Here is a 26,921-nt window from a genome sequence, read left to right as displayed (position 1 = left end):
GGGTTTAATCTCATAACTGAGTCAAAACCCATTTAGCTACGCTCATAACATTTTGAGTGCGTAATTAGCTTTTTTTTATATTAAAGAGGGGGTTTATCGTAAATTTTAGACGGGGTTTTAAAATCAAAATCTTCCTTAACTGTGCTCTTGGAATTAGGGGATTTTCGTTTGCATTTTTTTTGTTTTGTTTTATAGAAGAGGGGGAGTTAACTGCAAAAACCCCAGGTAGGGGGTTTAAAACTCAAAACCCCTGGTAGGGGGTTTTAAACTCAAAACCCCTAGTAGGGGTTTTTAAACTCGAACCGCTCTGGTAGGCGTTTTAAACTCGAACCCCCCTGGTAGGGGTTTTTAAACTCGAACCCCCCTGGTAGGGGTTTTTAAACTCGACCCCCCCTGGTAGGGGGTTTTAAACTCAAAACCCCTTTGGTTGTGCTAGGGCAAGTGATGGTTTAGTATTAAAATCTCACCTAAAATAAACAAAACCTAAGCAAAAATCAGTCACTAAATTCCGACTCTCCCCCCCCCCAACGGGGGGATTTCATTTCATTCATTTGAACCCCAAGAACCCCCCCTGGCTACGCCCATGTCTAAACCAGTTATAGGATAATAGCGTATTGAGAAAGCCAAAAGCATGACATAGCGCTAAACAAAAACTATTGTTAAAAATATTTCTAATGACACAGATTAATTGTTGTTGGTCTAGATATATTACACATTTAACATGACTGATCCAAACTGATACAATTACACTTAATGTAACCTTTTTTTTTTGTTTTTATTGTGTTTTTTTTCTTCCTCTCTTTTAGTTATTATTATTTTATTTTTTTTTGCCTCATAGAATGAAACACCGTCACAAGAGACTCAAAGCCAACACACCTATAGAAACACACACACACACACAAACACTAACACAATAAAAACTATAAAATAACACATTTTCACGAAGACCATATTGAATCAATGTGAGACTCTCTTGCCACCCCTGGGTGTGGATGTGGGACCCTCTGGTATGTAGATATTCTCAACTCGCTTAAACAAACCTGGCATGTGAATTGTTCTGTCAGGCTCGTGTTATCGTAGGAATAAAAAAAAACCAATCAAATCAATAGTTTGTCTGGAGCCTGCTTACTTTTAAATGTACATTGATTATGTGTTTCCAAACTTCTGTATAGTCAACTATTTACAGACTTATATAATAAAATCGATAATTGGAATTAAAAGTTACTTTATTAAGTTTCTTTACAAAAAAAAAACGGTACAATTATACAACTTTTTAAAGGACTTGTAACTAAAAAAGGACTTGAAAGGAGTTTTAAAAACTTATTTTGTATACATAAAGTTTGCGATTTGATTTTGACTAATTTAGATCAATGTTTTAGACCAGTGATTTCCAAAGTGGCCTATATAGACCCCCAGGGGTCTACGAAGACTTCCAAGGGGTCTACGAAAGTGAAAAAGTAAATTGGGGTCTATGGGATGGGCACGGGGGTCTATGATAATGAATCTCATTTAAAATCTCAATGAATTTATAGAAGAGAGTTCACTAATTTCTTGACGTCTATAGGATTGTAGTCATGGTTTTCTATCTTCTTATGTAGTTTGTTGTAAAAAAAAATATTTCTCCAAATGACATATATTTCTCTATACTGCTGGCTGAGTCAACTTTGTATGGTAATGGGATATTTTTATTGACATATGTTTGATTTATTGTAGATAAAAGAAAATCTACTAAAAAAAAACAAAACAAACAAACAACTCTGTTCTTTGTGAAAACGTATACAATGATACTTAGGACAAATTAATATTTAATGTTTGGAAGGACTACTTCATAGAACAACAAATCTTAAATGAAACATCTCCGAAACAAGGGATGCTGAGCTTGCAAACCATTTATAACAAAACGTTTCTAGTGTGTTTGTTGATTGTATGTTGTTGATATGGTGTGCAAAGGTGCATGCGTTCAATATAATAAAGTGTTGTTCTCCGCCATGACACTCATTGTGGTTGTTTGTTAATGCTATAACAAAACGTTTCTAGTATGTTTGTTGATTGTATGTAATATGTAGTAACTATTATTTTGGTTTAAATCTGAATTTTTTAAATAAAAAGATATGACTTAAAATGTAGCTTACAATTACTCTTTTTTACTTTTCGATTCTATTAGAAACTAGTTTTAAAAACGTTAAATTTGACGTTAATGAATTTTCAAAAATGAAATACCGTATAACTGAGGCAGGGGGTCTACCAAAAACAGGAAAACATTGCAAGGGGTCTGCGAGACAAAAAAATTTGGGAACTCCTGTCACTCTTTTATTTCTGCGGATAGAGTTACCCCACGAAAAAACAAGAAGGGGGGAGAACAAGTATTCATCGGTCACTACGGATGGCTACCTGGTCGTGCGGTTTGCGTGCTGGACTGTCTTTTGGATTTATCGATAGTCCCGGTTCAAACCCTGCCTGCTCCCATCCCCCGTCGTCCTGCGGGAGGTTTGGACTAGGAAGTAAACTATCTTCAACTCTGAAGGAACATCCGAAATATGTAAAACATTTTACAAACAAACATTTCAAAAACACTAAATAGCAGCGCCGGACTTAACTATTGTGAACAAGAAACTATGGAAAGAGAACAAGTAATCTACTATGTATATTCACCCGTCATTAGATAGCAGGGCTAATTTGAACCCATGTAAGGCACTATGTGAAACGGATTTCGCGGGGCCAAGTTTGGGTAGGGAAGCAGATAATAAGTGAAATTTAAGAGTTTGTATTAGAAAATAAATTCGTCTATGCATTTTATTAATTCTTTACTACATACAGAATTACTTTAGGAGCCTTACGTTTAACAAAGTCATACAGTATATCATAATAATTCAGTTTCTTACATAGATCACGCTCAATAGCAGGAATTACCAAATGTTTCAATCTGTCTTTGAGAATTGCTGACCTCAAGTAATTCTTCATTAGTTTCAGGCGCGAGAAGCTTCTTTCTCCAGATTACACAATTACAGGTATTGCATAATGCCGGTTTTTTATCATCGTGCGTAGGATCTGCGTTTTCCATATTGAATGACACCCCAAAATGACAATTTTTTGTCTATATTTTTCAGGAATTGTCTGTTTGTTTTTTTTCAGTTTTCTAAAGATTTTAATAATTTCCGGAGATTTCCATGACTTTTTGCGTATATTTTGCAATTTCATGAGATTTCAAGGAGCTCCTGGTAATTAGGAGGCTGCGAGAATTATGTTATAAGTTATAAAATGGTTTAATTTAAGAATTTATACACCTAGAATTGCGCGGGCCCTATTAAAGTGTCGGTCCTACTGAAGTATTAATTCCCCTTGTTGCTTTGAAACGAATTTTGAATTACCCGTAATTAATTGTTTAAATGGATACTTTTTAAAAATGATTTATGTCTTCTTTATGTCATTGAATGATTGTGCGAAGTTTTAACTTGATCTGAGAATGTGTGTGGGAGAGATATTGTGTACGTATTTTGTACCTGACAGACAGAGTGATTTGATATAAGCTTAGTAAAAAGCATGCATATTTCAATTTAAAATGCTAACCTGGTATTGATTCACTAGGCAAGTATCGTAACTGTAGCCATTGCAAACATGACTCAACAACTGATAAAAGAATTTCAATTCTGGGAATTATACTACGAGAATAAATACAAATGAACTAGTCGACCCGCGGCGTATGCCGCTATTTAGCAGGACCGGCCTTAGGCCACTGCGACCTATGCGGTCGCAGTGGGTCCCACACTTTCATAGGCTCCCCGCTCTAGTTCAAGGAGCTCCAGGAAATCTCATGAAATTGCAAAAAATACGAAAAAGTCCTGGAAACCTCCTGAGATTATTAAAATCTTTTAAAAACTCTTTGAAATTACCTGAAATATAGACAAATTGTCATTTTGGGGTGTCATTCAATATGAAAAACGACAATCCTGTCGCAGTGAAAGTTACGTTGGGTAACTCTAGTCTGATTAGCAGAAAAAAATAGTAATCGTTACATGACTTTGTCATCTAATGCAAGAGAGTCCGCGTACATGCATGTCCCGTATGGTCGGGCGACGAAGATAATTATATATAAATATAGATTGCCCTAGCAACGAGCGAAGTTTCTATAAATCAATTATGGAGATAAAAATAAAATGTTATTTAACCTTGGTTAGGCCAGTTATAGAATATGCCTCCTCTGTTTGGGAACCCTCAACTCAAGAAAACATTAAGGAACTGGATCAGACACCAAATTATGTAAATGCAAATTTAATAAGGACGCCTTGAACATATTTGTGTGCTTTCTAAGAACATTTTCTGTTGGGTTTTTTTTCCATGATATGTAGATGACTCGATTTCTTTTTTATTTTTTTATTTTTTTTGCTGCTATTTAAACAGAAGTCATCACTGTCACTTGCAAAAATAATGGGGAAACTATCCACAAATCAAACAAAGCATTAGGGTTTATTAAAAGAATTGTCTATAAACCAAATAAGAACATGAAATTAAAATGTTATTTAACCTTGGTTAGACAATAAAAGAATACGTAATTCTCTGTTTGGGACCCCTCAACTCAAGAAAACATTAAGAAACTGGAACAGACACAAAATAGAGCAGTGATATTTATATTACAAACGAATATTCACATTTGACTAGAGGAACACCTTTAGTAAAATCACTAAATTTAGAAAGCTTTCAGGATATAAGTAAAGTAGCAATTATGCATAAAACACTGAAATATAATCTTCAAATGGAAAAACAAAAACTATTAAAATACTCAGAAAGACACAAAGATAAAGGCACATTCCTTGTTCAATATGCTAGGACAAATTTGTACTAATACTCCTTCTTCCCTAGTGCTATTAAAGCATTGGTCAGCCAGGCAAACCATTGAATGTGCAGAATTTAAGTCGCATGCATGACTAGATTTCTCCAGGGACACGCTTAGGGCGTAATCATCTTCTTTTTTTTGAAAGTAACGTCTGTATTTTATATGACACGACAGACAGGTGGGTGTGTATAAATATCAAGGTGTGTAAATTGGGTATGGAAAATGTCCCCCCCCCCATCTTTTGTTACGTTCTGATGTGGTAGTAGTTTTAATTGTGGTGTGTGAATGTGTGGTGTGTGTGGTGTGGGGGGTTCAAGGTAAATATTTGTTGTGTCAACATAGTTTGAAGTTTTTAGTGAAGCGGTTTTTAATCATTGTGAATATGGAAGAACTGAAAGGTGCCGTATTTTTTAAGTTACGAATGTATATTTGTATTCATCAGGTATTGCAATTTAGTTATAATGCTTGAATTTTTGTTAAAGTGAACAACTTTCAAATGAAAAATATATGTGTAACAACAACTTTGGTTTTAAAACAAAATTTTCAGATTAACAGAAAGGTTCTGGATTCAATGCATTCCCTCTATGATGTCATGGATGAAGAAAGACTGGACTATGAGTTGTTCTATTTTATTACTTCCAATAGAACGGCCAGCATTTTAATGATCCTCTCTAACAGACTTTTTGACTTGTGATTTCTAGGATCTGTTTTGTTGAATTGAACGGCCCTCTCTCTCTCTCTTTTTCTCTCTCGCTCTCTTTGTTTCTCTCCTTCTTTCTTCTATTTCTTATCTCTCTCTCATTACTCTTTTTGTCTCTCTCTCTCTCCTTCTCTCTTGATCCGCTCTTGTTGTACACTCTGCACATCGAAATACTCTCCAATTCAGACTATTAACTTGAATTTTAACGGTCCGCTATTTCTTTCCTTGTCTTTCTCTTTATATCTCTTTTCTTTCCCTCATCTTTCTCTCTCAGTCCTTCTATCTCTTCCTCTCTCTCTCTCTCTCTCTTTCTGTCTCTCTCTCATTCTAGAACCCCTTTTTAGCACCCTGCGAATAGAAATGGTATCTCATATAATCTCATTCTCTCCCTCGCTTTCTCTATCTCTCTCTCCATCACTCTCTCTCTCTCTCCTTCTCTCTGACCCCTACCTCTATTGTTGCACCCTGTTTATCAAAATGGTCTCCAACATAGACGTTTGATTTGATTTGGATAGTCCCGCTATATAACACCACCCCCACCCTTACCAAAGACTCATGTACATAATTTTAGCAGGTAAATTCTAGTATCACCTCCCACATCACACACACACACACAGATACACAGTTAGACTTAAAAACAATCTCTGAATATGCTCGATTCAATACTGAAATATTTAAAAGGCTCTAGTTCGCTTATCATCTCCCCCCCCCCCCCACAAGCCTCTCAGCCAGACAGCCAGACAGCAGTCTCAATGTGTTCTAAGAACACTACAGACCCAACACACAAGTAAATTACAATCTTATCTGAGCTGGGTTGTCAAAAAAGGGCAGGTCAAAATGTTCTTCTTAAGCACAGGGGAACACGTGGACTGTCCAAACCAAGTTGGGAGCCAGCTCATTTACCTGTGCACTGAAAGAAATAATCAAAGTGTTTCTGGAACATATTTTGGGTGCACTATAGAAGGAATAGCCGAGAGTACAAACTTCAAGATGAAACTACATGTGGAGTGCATCTTACTGTTACTAATCGACGTTGTTGATAGAACTTCAGTAATTTATAAGCTAAACTATGTTATAGGATAAGTTATTTGTAAAAGTCTATCACGAACTCAATGCCTTATACTTTTACTTATATACTATTGATACTACTCATAAAAGTATGTAAAATAATTATACACTCTGTTGATTTAACAATGAAAGTGAACTTTCCGTGATTACAAACTCTAGCAACCGGTTATTGAATGGGTCTCGGTTTGAGGCTAACAGCAATCATTAACCGATGACAGTTTGATAGTCTTTTATAAATAAATAAATAATTAACTTCAGTTAGTCTTTTATAAATAAATAAATAGCTTCAGTTAGTCTTTTATAAATAAATAAATTAATAAATAAATAGCTTCGAAGGAGGAAACGATTAGGCCAAAGGGTAGTAAAACAAGACTCCGGTGGGGGTGCCTGTGTGGGTGCCAGAGCTTCCTCATTGCACTGTGCGGAGTTGTAAATAAAGCTCCCACAGCCTTGTCACAATCCAGGCGCCGTTCCTCAAGGGGGCGTTACATCAATGGCGTGTCTTGCGCGGTTAGCCTGATATAGAAAAGGAAAATGGCCGGGGGTCCTGGTGTACGCAGCCTCTGGCCGCAAGTTTGACCCCGCCAGACAGAACAGAGCACACTGTTCTCATTCAGGTCGGCTAGAGGAAGCTCTTGTTCACTTTTGCTGGCCTAGAGTTCCAAGAGCCGAAGGCTCAACTCTACCTGACTGTTTCAAGACACCAGTCATGAACAGACGAGAGATGAATGTTGTGTTGACATTAGAGAAGAAACAATAGAGTTCCGCCCAGGAGATAGCATGACTAAATGCATGACTAAATGCATGACTAAATGCATGACTAAATGCATGACGCGTAAGACGTAATCATCTTTTTTGAAGTAACGCCTGTATTGCATAAGGTAAGATACGAAAGAGAAGTAGAATTGTAGTGCTCAAGGTAGACCTTGTTATTTTGTGATGTTCTGTTACTAAACACCTGCACCTTCATTGAGTCTTCTCCTCCAGAGCAGGGGCGGACTGGCTATATGGGCATTCGGGCAAATGCCCGGTGGGCCGGTATCCCAATGGGCCGTTAGGACCACAGTAAGTATCTTCTTTTTTTTAAATCACGTCTGTATTTTATAAGATAAGGGCCGCATGGATGCCACTATTAATTTGTTAAATTTTTCATAGTATTCCTTTTTCAGGGGAAGGGGCCTCTGAGCGAAGAATTTTGTTTAAAATCTTTTACAGACTCTAGTAAGGCCTACTCATTTAATCGAACACATTTTCCGAAATATTGTAATAGTCTACATCGGTAGAGCTTAAACCTTTTAGGGCCTATACACTTTACGATTAAATAGCAACATAAAGCCTTTATTCCTTATAAGGACATAGTGTTCACTGTAAGCCTGTGTACAGCTATGGATACATTATCAAATTTAACATAATGATTTTGACGACAGGTAGACCTAGAACTGGATGTCCATCATATAATATACAATTTATGGGCCGGATGGTTTAGAAATGCCCGGGCCGGTTTTGATACTCAGTCCACCCCTCCTCCAGAGTATTACAATATTAAGGTAGAGTAGAAACTGACTTCAGCTACAGTTCTTGTAGCTTTTCATCAATATTTATTGTTTTCTGAAACACCATGCATGTATTTTTTGTTCCTGTAATTCTAAAGAATAGCAAGAAAAAGATGAAATCCCATCAGTGTACGAGCTTAAATTAGCACAGGGTCTGGATTCTGTTATTTAAACCATCCAATTATATACTTATATACCTATTTTGTTATGTGTTAAATCAAATAGTACAATTGGTAAAGGTACAAATAGTGTACAGATATTTGTTGATCAACTATTTGGTTGTTTTTTTGTCTGCCTTTTCTTTCGTTCTACTTCAAGCGCCCACTTCATGACACGTACGTGTGATTGCCAATATAGACATATCGTAAGGTCAATCTAGTTGCTATTATTGTGAATCGTCTTTAACTAAACGCTATTCACATATATTGGCACCATATTTGTCATTCACCTTCTACGTCACATGTAGAGTCTCGGCCTAGATCTAGCTATAATGGGCTTTAATTTGGCGATGACTCTTTCCTAAATCAGCAATTCGGCCTACGGGTGGACTGGGCTCTATAGCTTACTAGAATTATTCTGGAATCTAAAACTATAAAAAGAAAATTTAAAAAAAAAAAAGCTTTGGGGAGGTCACTTAATAAGCGTGTAATTGTATGTAATAGATACATTATTTAAGGGCGGTGTGGCCATATGTTGTTGCTCTTCTTCTGAAATGACATATTTTGATGTCTTGCAATAAAACGAGTAGTAGGGTTGTTACATTTTCTTATTCGAAATTACTGAAGCGTAGGGTAGTGCTAAAATTTGATAACACAGTCCGAGGGAGATAAACTTCGTAATTGCCATAATCTAGACAAGGTAAGATTAGCTCGCATAGAGTACAATTAGGCCAAAGAGAAAAGAAATAATCGGAGTCTTTGTTCATTGTCCTATTAGTGTCGACTTCTTAGTTGAATTATTTAGAGTATGCCTTTATATCTGAATTATTTGCATTTCTATTTCTATACTAGTGGAGTTTAGGATACCGCATTTCTCTGTAATCTAAAATTTTATACCAAAATAGTAATTAACAGTGTAATACAAATGAGGCATATATTTAAAACTTTAGTGACTACACACACATAAAGAACAATGTTTTTATAATTACAGAGTAACAAAAGCTTGACAGGCGGATAGGAGGTGGTCATGCAATACCATTGTTTAATTAGTACGCTATTTTTGTTAAATCATACAGTACCGTTCTAAGTCATTAACTTTGGTTGTGGTTAAGCGCTTGGATTCCGAACCCTGAGGTCTTGGGTTCGAGTCTCGGTGAAGACTTCGGGATTTGAGCTTCGAATTTTTAGGGCGCCCCCTGAGTTTACCCAACTCTAGTGGGCACCTAACTCTAGTGGGTAACTAATTTTAGTGGGCACCCAACTCTGGTGGGCATCCAACTCTGGTGGGCATCCAACTCTGGTGGGCACCCAACTCTGGTGGGCACCCAACTCTAGTGGGCACCTAACTCTGTTGGGCACCAAACTCTAGTGGGCACTTAACTCTGGTGGGCAACACGGGAGAGGGAACTCGTGTGGGGCTCAAGGGGGTCGTGACTAGCGACACACCGGATGTGAATACATGATCACTTCGGATAAGGCGGGACTTCGGACAGAGGGATTGGTGAAGAGCCGATGCCTCATCCTGGCCATGGATAAAAGCCTTTCCTTGGTCAAGAGGTCCATAATAGGGAAGGGGACGTTCTCGGACCTTAAGGAAAACTGAATCAGGTACCTTTACGTTTAACCAGGCTTCGGCTACAATGTGGGCACATGACATGTGGTTCAAATTCTGCAACAAGGTCCGTAGAGTCTGGCAGCATTTGCGTCGCTCGGGCCGAGGCCATCCATGGGGCTAAAGAGGCCATAATAAACGATAATTGGGCAGCACAGAACGAGGCACTGCCCCATTCGTGCTTTTACTTTGGCCTGTTTCGGCTTAATTTGAATGGCCGACACCGTAGAGAGTCAGTAGGAACAGTGGCGCCTATCTTGCAAGAGTTTCCACAGCTCCGAGAGCTGCGGGGTAACGCATCTGCAGAGTCACTTGACCTGTATGAGAGATTTAAGGCATTAAGCCAAACAGCTGAGCTACTCGCCAGGACTCTACGGTAGGACCAGCCCTTCCAGCTATGCTACCACTCGGAGTATATCTCAGGAGCCGGAAACGAATAAATGTTTTTTTTCTATCTGATTTTGCCACGTATTGAGTAACCATTGGCCACCGCTTCGGTTGCTATCCATAAATTTAAACCCTAAGGCAGCGTTCACACTAGAACACAAATGTTTTCCAACTGAAATAAAATGATGAAAACAGGTACAATTTAAAAGTGAATGTTCCTAGACAAATAGTCGTGCACGATGCAGATTTTTGAGATTTCAAAATGTACACATTTTGATACAGTAACTCCTATTTAAAGTAGTAGATTATTATTAAATCTTCATGTGGCTTAGTGACCAAGTGGTTAAGTGCTTGGCTTACTTTCCTTTTTGTATTGTTTTGTATAACTCTATTCCAAACAGATAATTTAGCAGATGTGAGTGGACAAGCTGGGCAGTGGTGAGCATACGTGCACAAGGTCAGCCTGGAGCAACAACTGAACGTAACGAGCTGAACTTAAATTAATGAGCGGAACTGAAGTCAAACAGAAATTCGAGGTTGTAGCCCCATAGATACGCCAAGTATCTACTCCACTATTATGTCCACAAGGGTGGTCAACACAATAGCTATTGTTGCTTGTGTTGTGATCGCTGTGCTGGTGACGCTTCACTTGCTGCCCGGCACGCTTACGTGTGTTAGCCAGACCTCAGATGACACACAAAAGGCCAACGTTCGAATCCAAGGTAACGGCTTACGTTAGATGTATGACAGGGTGAAATTCGACATGATTACAAGGTTACAAAGACAGTTTGTGTGTTAACACAAACTCAAAGTCGGCCCCCGAGGTGGTCCAACCAGGCAGGTAAAAAGGCAGGTTTCAATATTTTCAGAAATAATATCAGAATGAAATTCTATCAAAGGCAAATGACAGAGAAGAATGGAGAAAGAGGGTTGACAGATCGTGTAGGGTGCCCCAACGGTCCAGTAAACCAAGAGATAGGTGAAAGTGAATATGGGGCTAGATGTGAACCTGGCCTAACAGATGTCTTATAATAAATATCTTTTTGATCTAATCGTTTTCTAAAGGGTAATCTCTTATTGAAAGCCAAAAGAAAAAAAAATTCCGTAAACAGAATTAGAGATCTTTTCGTTATGTGTTTTCTGGTATTTTATAGTCACTGTATAAAATTTTATTTTCCTATAGTTAAGTATTCTATATGAATGATACTGCTCTGCAGTTTACGTGGCAATATAAAAACCTACTTATTAATGCTTGTTTTAATTTATGTCCAACTTATATGCATACTAGATTTTTTCTCTTTTAAAAATGTAAACATTTTTTTTTTTTGTAAATGTTTAGCTAGTATGACAGAACTTACTTAACTTAGCAACACAAACTTTAAAAAAAAATTGACAAAAATCTAAATTTATTAGCATAGATGTGTTAAAAATATAGTAGATTGTTGATGCCCCTACTAAAGAGGCCCCCCCCCCCCCGTGTTTGTTACTATTAATAGTGAATAGTTGTAAAAGTGGTGTATTTTTATGAAAAAACTGATTGCATAAGTGATATAAAAAAATAGATTTTTCACTTTCAGAAAAGAAAAAAGTAGCCGTTGCATCAGAACTTTTAAATGATCTAAAATATTATGATGTCGGATTTTCACTTTCTTTTATAGTTTACAAGATCTAAACGGGACGGACGGACGGACAGACATTCCACACAAAACTAATAGCGTCTTTTCCCATTTCGGGGGCCGCTAAAAAAGGTTGCTTATATTTGAATACTCTATTTCTAAAGTATGACCTTCTGTCGTTTACTGTGAAAGAGCGCGTTACTGACAGTGACGATTGCAATAAAATTATAGATTAGGTTGGCTATGAATAGAGTTCTGTGTGTAAGGGGTTTCTGAGGGTTTTTTTTAACGAAAGAGCTAGAGAATAGACTCGAAGAACAGGTTGACGACATTGACAAGGTAAACAGGAAGTTGTAAATTATTATTTTTTTTTTTTATCTGAGCTAGGTTTCTATTTATGGCCAATTGTGTGTGCTGTTAACCTAATGTATATCTCTCACGACGACACGACAATAGCCAAACATTCTTTATTACAAAGTTTATATCAACTCACTCTGTCTGTCTGGTACAAATTTTCCCGGGCTTGCTGCCCTGCCTCATCGTGGCGCCCGGGTGGAAACGGTCGTGAGAGGGGACGAGTAGGCTAAATGGGTGGCGAAACAAGGCTCCCGCGGGAGGGCCTAAGAGGGTACGAGAGTACATTGCACTGTGCGGGGATGTAAAAGAGCCCCAGCAGCTATCTGTCAACGTCCAGGCGCCGTCCCTCAAGGCGTGTCCCGCACGGGTAGCCAGTATATTAAATGAAAATGGCGGGTTCCCAGTGGTTCGGCCTTTGGCCGCGTCTTTAGTCACCTAGTCGCGAGTCCGGAGTGTCCGTGTCCATTGGAAATAAACGCAAAATAAAATAAGTTTAACCCCGAGTCTCACCACCCGCCAGACAGGGTGGCGGGAAGGAGGAACTCGCCGCCCACTTCAGGCCGGTAGAAGGGAGCACTTTTTCGCTTTTGCTGGCCTTAGAGTTTTAAGTGCCACGCACAACTCTACTAGACAATTTCAGATGGTACAAATTTTGGACACGTTATATATTCCGCACCAATTCATTATTCAAGTTAAAACTTTACACAATTATTTATTGTACCTAACAAAACTTGAATCAATTTAAAAAAAATAAAAAAAAAAAACAAAATCAGTAACTTAATTTCTGGAAATTAATTATTTTGTTTGACACCATAAAGGGAATTTAATCTTTAAGTATTAGGAGATAAAGCTCAATTCCCCCCATAGATGATTGTACAGGTTATTTCTCCCACATCTATTCTCTGATAAAGTTGAAACTTACACAAATATTTATGGTAACTTATAAAGAACGAATCAATTAAAAAATTAAACATTAGTCAATTATTTATTAGTAATTAATTATTTTGTTTGATATAGAAAAAGTGAGATAAATTCTACTTTATTGAAAGGTATAGTTTTAAATGTGGAGTTCTTCCCCCTAGATAAGATAAGCTTTGTAACACTGTACCTTTCAATTAATTTTTACATGAAATCCCAGAACTGACCAATGAGTTGCACAAATTTAAGTCACTCGTTGACACAGGATCACAGCGACAGCAAAAGTCGGGCCTACCAAACATCCCAAGAGACTCGCCACCTGCACATGAAAACTTTGTGGAAGATTTAGGCTCAGGTAAAAGCACGTACGTGTGTTTGTGTGATGTGTATGTGCTCGTGTGTTTGTGTATGTACTCGAGTGTGTGTGTGTGTGTGTAGTGTGTATATTTGCTAATATCGCTTAAATAGCTTGTCTAGAGAAATTTTCTTTAAAAAAAATAATGATGAATCCAATCTTCTTATAAATTAATGGCGTTACTTCAAAAAGAAAAGAAAAAGGTAATTACGTCCTACTCCTTTCACCTGTCAATCTAGTCTTGCATGTTAACACTTAACTTAAAACTCTGGCTGATTCAGGCAACCCATTCCATTCGCTAATAGCACTAAAGAAGAAGGAGCATTTATTCGAATTTGTCCTAGAATAAAAAAATGTGCCTTTATCTTTGTGTCTTCATGAGTGTTTTATTAGATTTCGTTTTTGTATTTGTAAATAATGATTCAGTGTTTTATGTATAATTGCTAAAGCTTTTTATTCTTCTGTCCTGAAGTAGATAAAGTCATGGTCAAGGTGGATAGTAGGGGATAATGCTGGTGATAAGAGGGCGCCTTATGGCAGAAAGCCTACTTAAAAGTCATGAATATTACCCTAGCTGTATGGCAATAGAGAGGCCAGCTGAAACCCTGTATAACGTTTCTCGTTTGAATGCAAATTAACTACAACCTCTTCTTTCTGATTAATATTTTGGCGGGTTCAGACCACTGGCGGATCCAGGGGGGGGGCAGTAGGGGCGATCGCCCCCCCCCCACTCGGCCGACCCCCCCCCACTCGGCCGACTCCCCCCCCCCACCCCGCGAAGGGAGGGGGGCGGACGAATTTTAGTATAGAATTCACACAATTTGTATACGAATTCATTACTTATGTTAATAATATATACTAATTATTTATATTTCAACCTATTTTTAGATTATTTCGCCCCCCCCCCTCTAGTATGTTGGCCGATTTGGTGGGGTCGGGAGGGGGCGATGGTATCAATCCCGCCCCCCCCCCCCCATAAACTTTCGAGTGGGGGGGCGGTCCAATTTCTTTGTAGAAATCACTGCTTGCTAACAGAATCAATTAAATATCTATGTGATTAAAACTTGTTATTAATATTTTAACCGATCTTTGTATTATGTCGTTCCCTGTTTGCCAATTTATCTCTGCTGCCCTTCCCACCTAAACCTTTTGAAGGGGGGCGGTCCTACTTTAATGGAGAAATCATAGTTTGTGAACAAAATTAGTTGAATTAATATATAGATTTATATTATGTCGCTCGCCTTCTTGTATCTTGGCCGTTTCGGTGAGGTTGGGGGAGGGGAAAATTGCATGTACTGCCCTTCCCACTCTAGCCCTCTGAGTGGGGGGGGGGGGGGGCGGTCCTATTTTTATGGAGAATCATAGTTTGTGAACAAAATTAGTTGAATATCTATATAATATAAACTATATATTGATATGTGAACTCATAGTATATTATGTCGTACCACACTCTAATCTCAAATTTTATCATTAGTAAAATTTAAATGAAAAAGGGTTGTACCAGGTGGGAGGGGCGATTCATGCAATCGCCTTTCCCCCATCGGACAAACCAATACTTTTTCTTTTTGTACCGCTCCTCCCATTTCCAGACAGAGTTTGTGTAATTTCACATGAATTTATCATAACTATTTTAAGAAAGACTTTGCATTCAAAAAATTAGAATTCAAACGAAATTTTTCAGTATAAGAGTCACGATTGAGATGAGTTCTAAACTCAAATGAATGAGATGAGTTCTAAACCCAAATCATTTTTTCATAGTCGCCTTTTTCTAACCTTTACTCAATCTGATATTTTTCTAGTTAAATAAATTTGGGACTATAACTCACAATTTATACATTGATTTTATTGAATATTATTTATCGAATAATTTTTTTTCGGCGGAGATCCTCAAAGCCAAAATCTAAATATGTGGGGTATCTTATCTTTTCAAGGAACAAATCGGATTTTTTGCAATGTATTAAGGGCCTATAAATTCATATTAGAATATTTTTCAAGTACAAAATTATTCAATAAATCCTTTTTAATAGTATTAATAATGAGTTTTAGGTCAGGAGAATACGTTTCTTCTGTGAAGTATGCAAGAAAACTCTTTTGGCAGCGGGGCTTCGCCCCGAACTCCATTGATGAATAATGATCTGTAGATGTCAGGAGAATGCGTTACTGCAATGAAGAATGCAACAAAACGCTTTTGGCGGCGGGGCTTCGCCCCGAACTCCATTGGTGAATAATGAGTTGTAGATGTCAGGAGAATGCGTTACTGCAATGAATAATGCAAGAAAACACTTTTGGCGGCGGGGCTTCGCCCCGAACTCCATTGATAAATAATGAGCTGTAAATGTCAGGAGAATACTTTTCTGTAGTGAAAAAAGCAAGAAAACGCTTTTGTCGTCGGGGCTTCGCCCCGAACTCCATTGATAAATAATGAGTTCTAGATATCAGGAGAATGCGTTTCTACAGTGAAGAATGCAAGAAAACGCTTTTGGCGGCGGGGCTTCGCCCCGAACTCCATTGATGAATAATGAGCTGTAAATGTCGGGAAAATACTTTTCTGCAGTGAAAAAAGCAAGAAAACGCTTTTGTCGTCGGGGCTTCGCCCCGAACCCCACTTGAAAACCTTATAGCGATGCCCCAGTTGTTTTGTTTTTCACCAAAGGTTGAGAAATGCTGCTTTTTAAAAATTCTTATATATATATATATATATATATATATATATATATATATATATATATATATATATATATATATATATATACGCACGTTTATGCATAGGGTTAGGGTTTACTGGGCATTAGGGTTAGGGTTTGGAAAAAAATCGCCCCCCCCCCACTCAAAAGTTCTGGATCAGCCAGTGGTTCAGACGATTAGGCCAATATCTGAAATGAACAGCACAGTGGTTTCCAGATCCGGCAGCTCTCCAGATAGTTTTTTTCTCTATTTGGGTGTTTTGAGGGCCAGTGTCCTGTTGGGCCTCTAGATGAAGAATGAAGTTCTGAAGGACATGGACACTCCACAAGGGAAGATTTCACTAGTCCCAATTTTCAGCCTCCGGAACATATGCTGTTTCGTTTTGTTGTGCCCGGTTCTGACTCGAAAAATGAGACGTGGGTCGAGTTGGGATAGCTTATATCATCTTTTTGTTTAGCTGCAACATAGTTTTATGTCTTTTAGGGCAATATAAGTCATGTGTGTAATGTCTTTTAGGGCAATATAAGTCATGTGTGTGTATTGTCTTTTAGGGCAATGTAAGTCATGTGTGTAATGTCCTTAGGGCAACATAAGACGTGTGTGTAATGTCTTTTAGGGCAATGTAAGTCATGTGTGTGTATTGTCTTTTAGAGCAATGTAAGTCATGTGTGTGTAATGTCTTTTAGGGCAATATAAGTCATGTGTGTGTATTGTCTTTAGGGCAATGTAAGTCATGTGTGTGTAATGTCTTTAGGGCAATATAAGTCATATGTGTAATGTCCTTAGGACAATATAAGACGTGTGTGTAATGTCTTTTGGGGCAATGTAAGTCATGTGTGTAATGTCTTTAGGGCAGTATAAGTCATATGTGTAATGTCCTTAGGACAACATAAGACGTGTGTGTAATGTCTTTTAGGGCAATGTAAGTCATGTGTGTGTATTGTCTTTTAGGGCAATGTAAGTCATGTGTGTGTAATGTCTTTTAGGGCAATATAAGTCATGTGTGTGTATTGTCTTTAGGGCAATGTAAGTCATGTGTGTGTAATGTCTTTAGGGCAATATAAGTCATATGTGTAATGTCCTTAGGACAATATAAGACGTGTGTGTAATGTCTTTTGGGGCAATGTAAGTCATGTGTGTGTAATGTCTTTAGGGCAATATAAGTCATATGTGTAATGTCCTTAGGACAATATAAGACGTGTGTGTAATGTCTTTTAGGGCAATGTAAGTCATGTGTGTATTGTCTTTTAGGGCAATGTAAGTCATGTGTGTGTAATGTCTTTAGGGCAATATAAGTCATATGTGTAATGTCCTTAGGACAATATAAGACGTGTGTGTAATGTCTTTTAGGGCAATGTAAGTCATGTGTGTGTAATGTCTTTAGGGCAATATAAGTCATATGTGTAATGTCCTTAGGAAATATAAGACGTGTGTGTAATGTCTTTTAGGGCAATGTAAGTCATGTGTGTGTAATGTCTTTTAGGGCAATGTAAGTCATGTGTGTGTAATGTCTTTTAGGGCAATGTAAGTCATGTGTGTGTAATGTCTTTTAGGGCAATGTAAGTCATGTGTGTGTAATGTCTTTTAGGGCAATGTAAGTCATGTGTGTGTAATGTCTTTTAGGGCAATGTAAGTCATGTGTGTGTAATGTCTTTTAGGGCAATGTAAGTCATGTGTGTGTATTGTCTTTTAGGGCAATATAATTCATGTGTGTGTAATGTCTTTTAGGGCAATGTAATTCATGTGTGTGTAATATCTTCAGGGCAATATAATTCATGTGTGTGTAAAATGTGCAGCAATGATCTAAAAGCGGACAATGCTCTGCAAGGAGTCATAAGCTAAAATCCCATTTCGTAGATGCAGCTATATTCGTTATACCATGGCTACGTAGGACAAATGTTCATGAACTCTCTTTCGTATACTTTAATCTATTGGTATTTGCTTATTTTAAGGGCCCCTCAAATTGGTTAGAGAAAAGGGATACGCCCACGACCTGGTGACACTAGAGTTGGACAAGCTAACAGACGAGGAGCTGCTCATGACGATGCACAGCTATGTTGACAACATTGATGTAAGTGGCCAAGTGTAAGGGACGCGAATCGTTGATACACCTACCAGGGGGTTCGAATCCTTTTTCTAACTGTCCACATACTGCCTGTTTTTACCGATCGTTGACTTGTAGCATCAAACTGCTAGTAGACAACTAAACCGCTGTAGGCGTAATATATCTTAAATAATAACTTCAAATAACTTGAATAGTTTCCTTTTGTGAACAAAACTAAATAACACTTTATTTATAATAAAAACAAAATCAAGTTAAATTGAGATAAAATAACTGTAGTAGACTTTAATAATAGTATTCTATTCTTCAACAATGTCTAACTCACTCCTATGTTCTTTAGTCGTCTCACCTCACTGAGACCAAGTGACAACGCCACCTATGTTGCATCATTCACAATCAATAGCTAACTTCTTCCTACCGTCACCATAGAAACACACACACACACACAGACACACACACATTCCATAACACTGTCGCTTTCTTAAACAATTGGAAACTAGGATGAGGTTGTTTTTATCTTTCCTAAAGAGGACGTCTTAAGTGCCGACTCTTAAGGTAGTCGCTACACGAAACAGTGCCTGTATTCTTTGGTCTTGTATGAAGAGAAAATCTAAGAACTATAAAATTGAGTGGCTTGGCCGTTCGGCCCTAGAAAATTAGAATGGGTAACAAAAGTAAAAGGCAAGCCTCGGGAACGCCCACTTCAAAAGTCAGTTAAATAAGCTACGCTCAAGTCAGGTCTGCAATGCAATGTGCATGAGGATGGTAAGCGATCCAGACTGTTGTTGTGAATTCCCTCGGTTCAATCCCTGGCTCCTGTCATCAATGATGTCCTGAAGGAGACTCGATGCTACTCTAACATGCGTACATATGTGTTCCAGTTCCTTTTGGCCGAGGGGGTGTTCACTCGGCAGCCACGATGAGGTAGGAGCTGGAACTGCCGAGGGAAGCGATCCAGGCTGCTGAACCGTTGTCGTCACTGCCTGCTCCTCTTGGCGTAAGAGGAAATTCTAGAAGTCGTTTCTCACAACCTTCGTTACCAATGACGTCGGCGCGGCGGCTTCGTGCAATGCCGGTGTTTCTGGAAACACTAGCCCCGATACCTCTCAACGTTTATGACATGCTGTTACTCTAGCGCGTCAATCTCCAGGGCTTTTCACCTCCATACCTAATCTTGCGAGTCAGATGCAGTGGCTACTAGGCTCACCATGCTTCCCCATAAGCTGGGGGCGGAGTCGTGTGGCTATTTTTATATTGGTCACTTGGCCTTTAAAACCGTAACCAAAAACCAGTTCCTTTTGGCCAACCCGAGGGGGTGCTCACTCGGCAACCACGATGAGGAAGGAGCTGGAACTGCCGAGGTTAGCGATCCAGACTGTCGTTGTGAATTCCCTAGGTTCAATCCCTGGCTCCTGTCATCAATGACGTCTTGAAGGAGGCTGGGTGCTGACTTTAACATACGTACCTACGTGTATTGTATTACCAATACTAATAAGGGAATGCTTTATTGTAATTGTATTAGATTTCCTGTAGCTACATTAAGCTACTGGTTTATTTAATCTTCACACTAGAAGACATTGCCGTTATAATCTTCTACAACTTAAGATTTTCTACACAATGTCTCCATGTACCCTAACGTCGAAATGAATCAAGTTGACCTCTTTCAATATTTGATTCGATCACGAGGGATTTACTTTCAATTCCAGTAATGCCACTTTCCCTGTAATCTAAAACGTGACATAACAATGAGGGACTGTGGGTTATTTATAGTTTAAAGCAGGGGCGAATAGTTCGACTTTAACCTGCCACACACCAGCCTATAATTAGAAGGTAATACGAAGTATTTAGAAAGCTATAGGATATTATGTCGTATTAAGGTAGTGGGGAAGAGAAATGATACTGATGTATACTACCCTGCCCTGATACCTATTATTGAACGTTTATTTTTATGCGTTAAGCCAGCGGTTCTCAACCTTTTAAGCACGGCGACCCCTTTTTACAATCTCCCACTCTGCCGCGACCCCACCTCACACACACACACTTACAGCAATAGAAGAATAGACAATAACAATCCATATTTTTGATGGTCTTAGGCGACCCCTGGCAAATCGTCAATCGACCCCCAAGGGGGTCGCGACCCACAGGTTGAGAATCCCTGCGTTAAGCAGTCTTTCATTTAATAACAATTGCTAAATAAATGACAGTAAACAATGACGTAGTGTGTATATATACTATTTTATCTCATCTAAGCTCATAAACTGCTCACACACTATAATTGGAAATGTGTTACTGATATCCCCCCCACCCCCCAAAAAAAAGAGGGGGTCGGGGGGGTATTCGGCTGCGGAGCTACAGGTTCCTGGAACTACCATGGCTCACAGTGCACTAAAATGTGATCTTTAATGTTAAAATAGTTTTAAAGAAAACATCTCATTTAAGTTCACAGCATTTATTTATTTATTTGATCTTTCATCTGTAAAGACTATAGGAAGAATGCACTTGGGTAACTTTGTTATCGAGCGAAGTCAAAGTTATTCTACCGCGCACAAAAACTAAAAATTGAAATTGTCAAATGTCAAAAGGCGCGGTGGCTGAGTGGGGGGTCCTGAATTCGAATCATGGTGAAGACGATTTTTCATTTCGGGATCCTTGGGCGCCTCTAATTCCATTTAGCTCTAATGGGTACCTGAAAAGTAAAGGCGGTTGGTCGTTTACCATAGGCCACAGAAATAGATGACCTTTATATCATCCGCCGTATAGACCACGAGGTCTGAAATGGGAACTTAAAACAAAACACAAAAAGACATATAAATTCCAGCCACAATAAGTCAGTTCGACGTACTAACATATTACAGCGCTTGGCTTTCAGTTCGACGTACTAACATATTACAGCGCTTGGCTTTCAGTTCGACGTACTAACATATTACAGCGCTTGGCTTTCAGTTCGACGTACTAACATATTACAGCGCTTGGCTTTCAGTTCAACGTACTAACATATTACAGCGCTTGGCTTTCAGTTCAACGTACTAACATATTACAGCGCTTGGCTTTCAGTTCGACGTACTAACATATTACAGCGCTTGGCTTTCAGTTCAACGTACTAACATATTACAGCGCTTGGCTTTCAGTTCGACGTACTAACATATTACAGCGCTTGGCTTTCGAACCATTTTGAATTGAGCCATTTTTTAGGACTTCCGTAAGTCTACCCAACTCTAATAGTATCTTACATTTGTTTGGGAACAGGAAAGCGGTTGGTCAATGTGCTGGCCGCTTAATGCCCTCGTTAACCGTTGTCTGTAGCAACAGATAATATTTTCATCATCTGTCATATGTGCATGGAAGGGGTGCTTTAGTCTTTCCTATAGTCAAAGTATTACTCTTGTTGAATACATTGTCATCGCGTGTTCTAAACATGTTGAAACTAAACATTGAAAAAAAAAGTTTTTTTTTATATAGATTGCTCCGTAAATACTTGACCTATAGACTTAATACACCTATGGACCTGCTATACCTATAGACCTACTAGACCTATAGACCTATAGACCTAATAGACCTATAGACCTACTAGACCTATTGACCTTCTAGACCCATAGACCTACTAGACCTATTGACCTTCTAGACCTATAGACCTACTAGACCTATAGACCTAATAGACCTACTAGACCTATTGACCTTCTAGACCCATAGACCTATAGACCTACTAGACCTAATAGACCTATTGACCTTCTAGACCTATAGACCTATTGACCTTCTAGACCTATAGACCTACTAGACCTAATAGACCTATAGACCTGCTAGACCTATTGACCTTCTAGACCTATACATGAACATTTGAAAATTGTATTTCCTAATGAACACAAATATAAATGAAGCTGAGACTCGGTTGTGTACAGTAAAAGAGAAAAATTTCCCATTTGAGACCTTGTGACCTATAAGGCAGATGATGTAAAGAGCATCTGTTTCTGTGGCCTACGTTTAACCACGGTGTCATGTGGACATCGGGCAGCACAAGGACCAACCACCTTCCCTTTTCCCCAACTAGTGTCAAGTACTCATTAGAAGCGCCGAAAGATTTCAAAATTAAAAATCGCTGTCTTCACCAGGATTCGAACCCGTACAGATGAAATATAGAATAAATGATCATTGCCGTGATGAGTATCTAGGAAGTCAGACACCAACGTGCAATCACCTGCATTCTGGTGGTCTAGTTCGAAGTTCTATCTAAAGATAATCCTGATCAAATCGATTGGCATGTTTGACCTCTTGTTTCAAATATCATGGCGTCATCGATTTTCTTTCAGCTACGAAGACTAATATTGCTTGACATATTTCAAACTTCCTGTAATGATCTCAGCTGTACATACGTTTATTAAATTACATCTAGAACGACAACACAACAACTCACTCTGTCTGTCTGTCTGTCTGTCTGGTAAAAAGTTGTTACACGTTATTTCTCTCATTCTCGGATCGAGTTGAAACTTTGCACAATTTTTCATTGACATAGACAAGACATGAAATAATTTAAAAAAAATGACCTTTAAAGTCAATTAATTGCTGTTCATTAATTTGTTAGCGACCCATAAATGAAATTAATCCTTAAGTATTCACAGATATGGTTAGATAAGTAGGGTCTGGTTCCCTTACATGTACACCTCATTTCTCCCACACCCAATCTCAAATCGGCCTTAGGAACTATTTTTACAAAGCTAATATAATCTCAATCTGTCTGTCTTTCTGCATAGACAAGACAGGAATCAACAAATTAAGTCAATTAATTGCTGGTAGTTAATTATTTTGTTTGATACCAACAAGGGAAATTCATCCTTCAGTATTCACAGATACGGCTAAATATGTCGGGTTTTGTACCCTTAGATATGTGAACACGTTATTTCCCCCACGCCCATTCTTGGACTACGTTGAAGCTTTAAACATCAATTTAGTGTAGTTATTGAATCGGTTATAGAATCAACCAATTAGTCAATCAACTATTGTTTTTTTTTTTTTTTTTTTTTTTTTTTTTTTTTTTTTTTTACGAATAAGGGAAATAACTCCTACATTATTGAGAGAGATATTTGTAAATCCGGAGTTCTTTCCCTTTGATAGGCTATGGTTTTTTGTTTTTTTTTAAGGATTTTTTTAAAAAGTGTACTTGATTTAATTATATACTGTAGTCTGCCATTTGTAGGGCTAAAAGTGCTTTAAATAAACGCTAAATGTATTCCCAAATGTTAGGTGCTGTGTCGGAGGAAATTTCGAATGGGTAACCTTGGAGACGGAGGCTGGGAAGTTTGCGACGACCCTGACGTCCGACCACGTGATCCCTGCATCGTCTACTCTTTCGGCATCAACAATGACTTCTCCTTTGACGACGACGTTGCCAATGTGTACGGCTGTCACGTGTATTCATTTGACCCCAGCATGACTAATATGCCGGAAGTGACAAATAGGTCATAATCAATCTATCAATCAAATCTATCTATCTATCTATCTATCTATCTATCTATCTATCTATCTATCTATCTGTCTATTTATCTATCCGTGTATCTGACCATGTATCTTTCTAATATATTAATCTATTTATCTGTCTGACGATTTTTCTATCTGTCTGTCTGTCTGTCTGTCTGTCTGTCTATCTATTCCTTGTATCTGCCGTTCTTTCTGTTTCTTCCTCCTTTATCTTACTGAAACAATTAAAAAGGTTTTAAAAAATTAATTGCCATTATTGACACTTGATCAACAGGTCAGAAAAAGTCCACTTTCACAGAATTGGCCTTGACGGAAGAACATATGTCAACGCCATAAACTGGCCATTGTACACTCTTCAGGACATCAGAAAGAAACTTGGCCACCAGCGCGATGCAATAGATGTCATCAAGATAGATATTGAGAACTCGGAGTGGCCAGCGATTCCCGAAATGGCAGAGTCCGGGGCCTTCGACAAGGTCAAGCAACTTTTGCTTGAGTACCATGTGGAAAAGACAGACAGAAACTTCTTGCTGCCCAAGCTGAAAGCTATTCAGTTGGTGGAGAAGGCTGGGTTTAAAAAATTCTATGCCCACAAAAACCCAGCATGCATATTTTCAGTCAAAGGTTTCCCCGTAGTTAGGACTAAATGCTATGAATTACACTATCTAAAGAGATAGCTACCTGATTTACACTATGAAATTATACAATAACTTTTCGAGCAGCCCATTGGAATGGAAATGTACAATCACAGAAACCTTGTATGTTGAATGTTAGCGTTAATTATGAATTATACAACATTTCGGTGTTCATTTAATGTGATTTTTAGGCCATCATGAAACGTTAGATGCACCATTCTGTGATTCTATTCATATGTTATCAACTATCACAGACTTCTTGACCCAGTAACATATGATAACAGCACGTTTTGTTATTGTTGTCTCGACCATATCTCTTAGTTACAGACTAATGGTTCAAAACTAAATGACACGACACTCAATTCTGCATGCATATATTTATTGACCGGAAACATATATTGCTTGAATAATATCAGAAAGTTGGCATGTAGATTGGGAATCAATGTACACTTTCACATTTTATTTCGAGAAAATTAGATAATTCCAAAATTATCTACATACTACAAATTACTGTGGGTTTTAGAAATATGGTCTGAAATTTTTTGTCTAGGTATATTCAATCATTCATTTTGTGGTATTGCTTTTTTTTTTCCGAGTTTTGTTTTAATTTCTCGTGTGGGGTTCTTCATTAATCATTGTCTTCAATAGTTACAAAGTATTTTTAAATCCTCGATCTTATTTTTTGAACAATACCTCTTGTTGAAGTCATAATTTTATTGAAGGAGGAGATACCTGGATGCTGATCCCGAAACGGCTCTGACGATTTTTCTAGAAATTTGACAATTGATGCCTATCGCTGAGAAAAGAATTAGCCTACTAGCTCTAGTTTGACTGTTATCATTTTTCAAGTAAAAACAAAAACAAAAATTAAAAGTCGAATTGGCTAGAGATCCAGTTCTAGGATTCCAGGTCTAGATCCAACACAAGTTTTGAAAGGACTATCGCTTTCGGGAATTTCCGAATGCAAGCCTTTTTGGATTCAAGAGTTTAATTAATGAATGTTCAGGAAAACTTAGCGCGTCGTCTTCAAAGTCTAGATCTAAATGCTTATCATTGGAATATTATAAAGTGTAGTAGTTTTATGTATTCGCTTAGCCAGCGATTCTCTCTCGGAGGAGGGGGGTATTGTCTTGTTCAAAAAGTATTTGTATGTTTTTCTTGTTAAATTCCTACTCGTATGAGTCTATAGTACTCTATACTCTCTTCAGGGGCTCAAAAAGTTAAATGTTGGAATATAAACAAGGTTGGTAGGTGGAATTCTGGACTTTCCCGAAAACTGACAAGGACGCTGATAGAGTGGCGCTAAAAACCTAATTGACATCATTCACTAATCGTAAACAAACAACATTTAGCCACGTGATAATAATGATAAAACAACGAAGAAAAAAAGTATCACATGACAGCCTTTGTGTATTACGTAATTTGTATAGAAGCACGTGACTAAATGGTGTTTGTTTTCAATTGGTGAATGAGGTCCATTGTCATGGGTCTGACCCGCCTACAAGCCATTTTCTTTTTTCAGTGCTGACCTAATCCGATTCAGATAAGAACAGATCTAATCCAACCTGATCATATCCAATTTGATTCGATCCAATCCGTTATGCTTCCATCCTGTTCATGTGCATATAAGTCTAAGCGAAGGTTACACTCAAATAAGCAAACCAATTAATACAGGCGAGAAGCCAACACTGTAAAGGTACTTGACGCTGAAGAACGGTGTCGAACAAGAAGTGGAATTCATAAGAAGGGAACCGCCTTAGCCGGCCTCTCTCTAAAGCCGTCAATAGTCTCTCTGTATTTACTTTCGTTACACAGTCAAATCCTAGTCATGTTTTTTAATAACCACGTCACTATCTTTAGGCAAAACTTTCATTTTTTACGAAACAAATATTTTTTTTTTTGGCGCCAAAGTCCTAATCGTGTCATAACAATCCTTATCCTTATAGTGTTCTGTTTTAAATTGTTTACATATTTGTATATCTTCAGAGTTTTATTTTTGTTCTTATTGTTGTTATTTTTTAATCAATTAACGTATATATTAATTAATTTATTTATTGCAAAGTAGAATAAAATTAAAAGAATGTTACTGTATCTAATTCTTATCAAACTGATGTTTGTGTATTTAAAATATATAATAATACTTTAAAAAAAAAAAAAAACAAGGCTTGTCTAGGGGAAAGAACTGCACACTTGCAACTATATCTCTCAATAGTTAGTAGTTATTTCCCTTATTCAATATCAAACAACGTAATTAATTACCATCAATTAATTGATTAAATGGTTTATGTTTTAATTGTACCATGGAAACTTAATATTTTTATTTTATAGTTTCAACTATAACATCCAATAATGGGCGTGTGACAAATAACGTGTTTAATTATCTAAAGGAATGAAACCCTACCTATTTAGCTATACCTGTGAATACTTAAGAATTAATTTCCCTTGTTGCAAAACCTTAACTTGATCCGAAAATGGGTGTGGGAGAAATAGCGTGAACAAACTTTTTACCAGACAG

General features: G+C 37.9%; 1 protein-coding gene across 9 annotated transcripts in view; it reads left to right on the top strand.

The window, feature by feature from the left end:
- Nucleotides 1-26,497, top strand: part of LOC106073954 (uncharacterized) — a 34,768-nt gene extending 8,271 nt beyond the window's left edge. For 6 of the 9 annotated variants that reach the window (XM_056012243.1, XM_056012242.1, XM_056012244.1 and 3 more), the window contains 5 exons: nt 10,711-11,031; nt 13,421-13,555; nt 18,193-18,311; nt 23,538-23,752; nt 24,046-26,497. In XM_056012243.1, the coding sequence (XP_055868218.1) occupies nt 10,887-11,031; nt 13,421-13,555; nt 18,193-18,311; nt 23,538-23,752; nt 24,046-24,448 (1,017 nt within the window). In that variant the 5' untranslated portion in view covers nt 10,711-10,886 and the 3' untranslated portion in view covers nt 24,449-26,497. Of the gene's footprint in view, nt 1-5,125; nt 5,450-7,458; nt 7,481-8,553; nt 9,011-10,710; nt 11,032-13,420; nt 13,556-18,192; nt 18,312-23,537; nt 23,753-24,045 lie in introns of those variants that run through there. The other 3 variants (XM_056012247.1, XM_056012248.1, XM_056012240.1) reach the window with 3 other exon arrangements.
- The last annotated feature ends 424 nt before the right edge of the window (nt 26,498-26,921 follow it).

Source organism: Biomphalaria glabrata, chromosome 15 (assembly GCF_947242115.1).
Source record: "Biomphalaria glabrata chromosome 15, xgBioGlab47.1, whole genome shotgun sequence".
In the NCBI taxonomy this organism is placed as follows: domain Eukaryota; kingdom Metazoa; phylum Mollusca; class Gastropoda; family Planorbidae; genus Biomphalaria; species Biomphalaria glabrata.
This window is presented reverse-complemented; position numbering and strand designations above follow the sequence as displayed.